The 7,084-nt window shown below is 40.3% G+C and overlaps 2 protein-coding genes across 2 annotated transcripts in view; both read right to left on the minus strand.

Moving 5' to 3' along the window:
- Window positions 1-757, minus strand: part of LOC126369858 (A disintegrin and metalloproteinase with thrombospondin motifs 3-like) — a 63,486-nt gene extending 62,729 nt beyond the window's left edge. Inside the window, exon 1 of the mRNA XM_050014438.1 lies at window positions 30-757. Coding sequence (XP_049870395.1) covers window positions 30-492 — 463 coding nt within the window. The 5' untranslated portion in view covers window positions 493-757. The remainder of the gene's footprint in view (window positions 1-29) is intronic.
- A 2,720-nt stretch (window positions 758-3,477) lies between these two features.
- Window positions 3,478-6,603, minus strand: LOC126369895 (uncharacterized). Its single transcript, XM_050014502.1, has 2 exons — window positions 6,490-6,603; window positions 3,478-5,011 (listed from the first exon to the last, which is right to left on the minus strand). The coding sequence occupies exons 1-2, from the start codon at window positions 6,529-6,531 to the stop codon at window positions 4,649-4,651; spliced, it is 405 nt and encodes a 134-aa protein (XP_049870459.1). The 5' UTR covers window positions 6,532-6,603; the 3' UTR covers window positions 3,478-4,648.
- Between the last annotated feature and the right edge of the window lie 481 nt (window positions 6,604-7,084).

Raw genomic sequence — 7,084 nt, forward strand, 5'->3', positions numbered from 1 at the left:
TAAACAACACGAAGTTGATGGACACGCACCTGAAGCTGGCCGTGTGACGGGCGCGATGTCGCGGAAGTAGTCGGTGTCGTCGTGGTCGCTGTGTCGGGCGTGCACGTGGGGGCGCGGCGCGTCCTCGTCCAGGTCCAGGTGTAGGTCGGTCATGGTGTCGCCGGTGAGGTTGTACGCGGGCTGCTCCGCCAGCACCACGTCGCGCCGCCGCAGCACGTGCGCGTCAGCGCGCGTCGGCTGCAGCACGAACTCCTCGTCCCCCACTTGCAGCAGCCCGTACAGCTGCCCGTCGCACTCCGTCACCGTGGCGGTGGAGTCCTCTTCGTAGAGGACGCGTCCTTTGTAGAATTTGCACTCGTCGTAGTAGGGTGAACGGATAGCGGTGTTCTCGTGGAGCTCGAGGTGCCAGCCGTGCAGGCGCAGCCGGCGCGGGCCGGGAGGCAGCGCTCGCGCGGCCCCCAGCAGCAGCGCCGCCCACAGCCAGCGCAGCATGGTCCGCGCGCGCCCGCGACCTCCGCCTGTATGCGCGCGCGCACCCGCAGCCCCGACGACTCGACCGTCTCGCGCCGCGGAAGGTAAACGACTCCGCGCTTAGATTGCATGGGCTCTACGCATGCGTCACGTTAGTAAACAAAGGGCGAGCGTCTGTTCTTATTTTGTGTGATGCAAAGTCAGGGCCATTGGATGAAAGCTCGGACAAGTCTAGTTGTTTCTGGAGATAATTACGCACCAACGGTCGAACCAAGACTGACTTAAATGTTGGCGCGCTACTTGTGGGCGCTACCTCATCAAGTATTACACGGGTGATTCTCCTCTGCTGCTCTACCACTGCACACCAATAAATAACTGGTTCGTTCATAAAAAAATATAAATAATCCACACTCGCATAATGCACGCACGTTGCTAATCTGTGCGTAACTTTACTAGCGCATACCGCATGTTACTTGCCTGGTGTGCAACTCGATAGCTTCTAATTCCCTTTATCTACAGTATCCTATTTCAGCGCAAGTAATCATGTATCCAATTAGAGAGTAGGTATAGTAGTATGTCATTATCAATTGCTTGACTTTTGATTGTGAGTTGTTATTTTGCTTCAAACAGCATTTAGTACATATCAGGAAGGAACATATCGTATTAAATTGTTACCTGTTTAGGTATGGTAGAATATGATGATCAGAGATGTCGTGTCGAAAAGGGAGAATACCAGTATATAAATCGCTAGCAAGGTAATTAGACTCAGACGACGTTAATGTTAATTGGTGGAATGTAAAAAATATGTCACAGACCAATATAACGGCCTCTGTGGTCCAGTTATTGAGCATTGGGCAGGCGATACGGAGGTTCCGAGCTCGTTTCCCAAATTACAACATACATACATACATAAACTCACGCCTATTTCCCACCGGGGTAAGCAGAGACATTACAAACCCAAATTACAAGATTTTTTGAAAAAAAAAAAAGGATGCCATGGTTCGGAAAGCACGTTAAGTTAAAAATAAATGCTTATATGACTTCAAAAATTACACAAATGTGCAGGGTGCGTGGCAGGGGAGGCAGTCTTATGAAAATTATAGCAGCCTGTGCCCAGAATATTTTTTTTGGTATTTTAGCAGGGTAATTACAAAAATCGAACTAATCCTATAGTCAACTTTTATAACATGTCCAACTTGATAACAAACCACAGCATTCTGTTTATTTTTGATTGTTTTTATTTTTATTTGCTTTTCGTCTTTCTTACTTCTAAGTTACAAATAGGGCCGACTGGGGCAAAGATAAATGATGAAAGGCTAATCTAGAAATAGAAGCCAGTCTAAGATGATCAAACATCAATCTCATTTTGCTTTTCGACTTATTTACGAATTTTATTTATGAATTAAGTAACAATCCTGGCAACTTCTGGCGACCTTGTTCCATCTTGGGCCTCGCCATAATGCCTTTGGGCATGAGGCTAAGAGCAAACCCATCACAAGTAAAAAAAAAAACAATGCTTATGACGTGTACTCGCTTTTATTGATGACTTCACAGGACAGCATTTCCATACAAAGTCCTTGACAAAGTCCAAAGAAAACTTTCGTTTTGGCGTTTCGTAAAAAGTGTCTCATTGACTAGATTGTCAAGTAGCCTATTACTAGTATTACTTTATTTTTTTTGACGCGACTTATTGTAGATTTGCCGCAGATGGTATTAACTACTCGGCCGGACAAATGGGGAGCGTTGAAGACTCTCACCCGGTAAACTAGTATTACTGTCTTAGTAGCAGTTAGCTTATTATAAAAACAATTAAAATTATAATTTATTCTAAAGACCGTTTATACAATGTCTATTATTATTATGATTTATAATTATAATGGGAGTTAAATTACACATATGTTAACTAATTACTTCACAATCGTATTTATCATGTGCACGATAATATTGTTTACAGTTCAATAATGTTACTATGACATTTGTATACATATATCAGTTATCTATAAAGACTATAAAATTTGCAAGACAGTTAAATATACATAAAATAACATGTATAAGTAATGCATGTACAGTCATGAGCAATATAATGTACCCACTTTAGAGCTCTGTCGCACTAACATATTTGACATTTAGTGGGACTTACAGTTCAATTTGTCAAAACAGTTAATGTGACATGGTACCAAAGTGTATACATATTAATGCTCGTGACCGTAGGTAGGTACATGAGCATGAAACAAATGAAGTGAATATCTGTAAGTATACTCTTTATTACATTGAGGGCACGGTAGTGCCCCCGCCAAGACGAGTACTTATTTACTGCTGTGTGTTTGCCGGCACAGTTCAATAGAATTATTTGATAACTTTGCTTGGCTGTTATATTTTGGTTGTCAAAATTTCTTTTGTTGGTATGTGTGTGTTGGTGATGAGACTTTGTGAGCTTTGAGGTAGAAGATAATAATGTATAGTATAAACAATTAGAGCTATAAATATTTATCAAAAGAGTAATTTCTCTTTCGCTCGGCTGGGCCCGCATGATACCAGGGTCGTGGCTCACGCCGCGGCTTGTGCTGAGCAAGGTTCATTTATTGAGGACGTCCACCACCGGCACCACCGCCACATTACTGTTACAACCATAATTTTGTACTTTATTATTATTATTTTGTTCCTTTTACGTACGTTTCCGTTAACACGTTCATTGTGTAACTGAAAATTAGTTATAAACCCCTTACGTGATGTTATTTTTTGGTAAACACATTGGAATTTATGGACATAGACACACTATGGCAAGAAAATCTGTGCCCCAAATCTATTACCTCATATTAATTTGTGGTTCATACACAGTGAACGTGTTAATATGTAATTTGGTCCAAGTATTTTTTTCTTTACTGTTTTTGTATTGCTACTTTGGCGTCCTGTAATAATACTTTCTTTCTTTCAAATTTTCGGTTAGTAAATAAAACAATAAAAAAACATAAATCATATATTTGGAGCATTGCACTCTATGGAAGTGAAACGTGGACTATGACACAGAGAGACAGAGAGAGATTGGAAGCGTTTGAGATGTGGTGTTGGCGAAGGATGGAGGGTATAAGCTGGACTGAAATGGTGTCAAATGAAAAAGTGCTGGAAAGAGTTGAAGAAAAGAGAACCATATTGAAGACTATAGAGAACCGGAGAGGAAATATGATTGGCCACCTGATACGACACGATTCATTTATAACAAACATTATAGAAGGAAAAGTTGAAGGGAAGAGAGGAAGGGGTAGACCTAGGATAACATTTATGAAACAAATAAAAGAGAAGGTGCAGGTCGTGTCGTATCGGGAGGTGAAGGTTTTGGCGGGAAGAAGAGAGGAATGGCGGTTACTCCACCGACAAGAGCGCAGCTCTTAAATAGTGAGAGAGAGAGAAATAAAACAATACTGAATTTTAATCAACTATTTATTATCTGCTTCTAAATTGAGACTAAGTGAATTCAAGGTTTACCTACAAAGCTGTTAATTAATTAATTCATTGCGTGGTATAAGGGGGCTAGACGTAAAATGTCTACTGTGAAAAGGCATACCTACTAAAGAATGCTGAAAGCTGTGATAGTATTTCACCTTCGGTTAGTTCCTACGGTAAGTTGAAAACCTAATGCCCTATGAGACACCTCTTATGCATCGGGAGACTCAAGAGCAAAATTCGAGAGTATCTAAGTACTCGAAGGTGTGTTATGTATGTTTAGATAGAGGAGCGAGTATGTGTTCATTACAGAATGTGAGGTCTTTTTTTGACCTGACTTATAGTACATTTGCCGCAGATGTCATTAACTATTTTGCCGGACAAATGGGGAGCGCTCAGGGCTGTCACCTGCTTCTAAATTTAAGACAACAGGCCTGAGGATGCGCAGTTGTGCGCGAACCTCGTCTTCTGAAGGGATCATATTTGAAAGAATTAATCGCCGAATGAGGGAAATCGACGACCACGCTGGCGGGGTCAGTATTGGGGCCTGGAGTGTCTGTTGTCGCAGAATGGGAGGTAGAATAAGCAGTTTTATAAAATTGGACCTGTCAATAGTTTGATAGGTAAGGAGAAACGGGGAAAGTCTGGCAACGAAAGGAAACAAAATATGAATTGTAACTACTAATAATCTCGCAATTTTGGTAATAGGTATATTTTTACCGGTGAGTCACGTGACTTAATAAGCAGGTGGCCAGTTTTGTACAGGACCAGCATAAGCATTGGCAATGTTTTGTAAACCATTAGGGACCTTATCACTAGCTGAATACTGCACTTTATCATTAGCAATTTGGGGACCTACGATATCGGAGAAGTACAGCGTTAATATGAGGCCTTCATCGTTTGGGTTACCAGTTTTGTTTATCAAGAAATCCTGGAGGTTTGTTGATAAGTATTTGCCAACGTTACCGACGCGGTAGTAACCAGTTTTCTTGAATTCTTCAGGAGGGTATTGTGGCAGGCTCAGGATCTCATCGGCTAAGGATTGGAGGGGGCCCATTTGCAACGACACGTCGGTGTTTTGACCCGGCCTTTGAAAACTCTGTGGAAGTAATACACATAGATAAATTGCGCATAGCCTCACGTCTGTATTCCTGAAGGGGTAGGCACAGGTGTATTACTAAACACTATATACACTAGTGCTAATTCCTGTAAACACCACACACAAGTTATAACTGTCATTTTTTTATCCGCCGAAAAGGAAAGGGACGGGTAATATTAGTAACATAAAGGGACATAAAATATAATATGGAACACACATCAATTTTAAGCACAAATATAAAACAACCGTCTAAAAAAATTACATTGGCCAATAACCCGACAGAGTTATGTTGACAGCACACGTCAAACGGTTTGCGTACCAGCGAGATACCTATTTGATTCGCCCGGGTTATTCATTCATTTACTCATTCTTCCTAAAATTATGAGCTGCCAATCATCCGTTCCTTTCCTTTTCGACGGATAGGAAAATGACAGGTATAACTTAAAATAAAATTAGGAGGTGTCTGCAGGAATCGGGGCCACTATGGGTGTACTCACTCACTCCTCCCCAGCTACCTATGTTTAAGTCCCATGTACCTAATAGGGTTTTGGTTAAAACATTTCTAGATTCTTTACGCTCCATTTAAAAGCGAGATGGTAGTAAAAAGTTACTTTGTTTCACGAGAGAATAAAATGCGATTTTTCTTGCTGTTTTTATGCATGAAAAGGATTCTTTTTATGCTGGAGTGGTAAAAATATAATTATATTCTTTTCATATCCGAAAACTCAATGACAAGAGTTTTTCTGGCCTTTGACAGACAAGAGCGTGAAGAATGCTACACATGATTCCAAACCCTTCTGTCGTAGTGAATTTAAGTAAATATTTCAGTTTACCATTTTGTTTTCACATGCTGGAAAATGGATATTGAATTAAAATATATTTTGTAATATGCAGTTATTTTTATATAGAGACCAACGAAGGGTATTGTATCAAACCAATAACATAATTTTACATCCCATTGTATCATTATTGCAGAAAAAATTACCAAGGAAACGTACCCAAAGTTTGATAAAGAAATTATCGAATCGAACAAACTTGTGCGACTAATGGATTCTATGTGAAAATCCACATGGATATGCAAGGTTGACAAGTTTATCCGGTTGACATAGTGACGTCACTGAGATGATTTATGTTCAAAACAGGTATTGCATTTAAATACTAAACACAAAATAATTGTACGCGATTTTTACAGAAGCGACTGCCTGTCTGACCTTCCAACCCGCGAAGGGAAAACCAGGAAGGGAAGGGTTGACATGCAATGCATTTCTCGGGAATGTGGGTTTCCTCACGATGTTTACCTTCACCGCTGAGCACGTGATAAACATGTATGATGCAAACATCATTGGTTTAAGCCTGTGTTGGAATCGAAAATGCGACACAAAGGCAAGTTTTCTACCAACTGGGGTACCATGGCTTCAATACGCCTTTAGCGTCCTTCTATAATAAAATAATTTCTTTCTTTCCATGATCTGACTTACCTGCAGGTTCGCCAGCGTCACCATGTATCCCAACACATTCATTTTTTCTTCGTTTCACAGCTGCTTTCGGAAAAATATTACACGCGTTCACTTCAGTAGCTATTCGAAATTTGAAGTCCGTTGCTTTTTCTTCGTATATATAATTAGTATTCGGTCACAACGCATTAGCGAATTCGGAAAGGTAAGCCGTACGTAACAAATGTCACTCAGTTCCAAACAGTCGCTGCCATTTACATGATAATAGGAAAGTATTGTCATCCATTACGTACGTCGTCTCCGCGAGACTTCTCTCAGTAAACAATGTCAACATTAAAGACTGTGCTTCTTATTCATTAATTCGAAACATCTATCATGTTTAAATTGTAATTACTGTCACATTATTCTATACAGTTTTTAATAAGTTTAAAAACGAACGCTACCATAGATGGATTCTGGCCCCTGCGATACAAGCTGAGCTTAGTGCAGGGACCGCCGCATAACTAAAGTAATTGGTCATATTATAGTTGTCTGTATTTTCATTAATGTAAAATTGTAATACTATGTTCAATAAAGATTATTATTATAGATTATTATTATTATTTACATAGATGTCAAG

The sequence above is a fragment of the Pectinophora gossypiella genome, chromosome 9, assembly GCF_024362695.1.
Source record: "Pectinophora gossypiella chromosome 9, ilPecGoss1.1, whole genome shotgun sequence".
NCBI classification, from domain to species: Eukaryota; Metazoa; Arthropoda; class Insecta; order Lepidoptera; family Gelechiidae; genus Pectinophora; species Pectinophora gossypiella.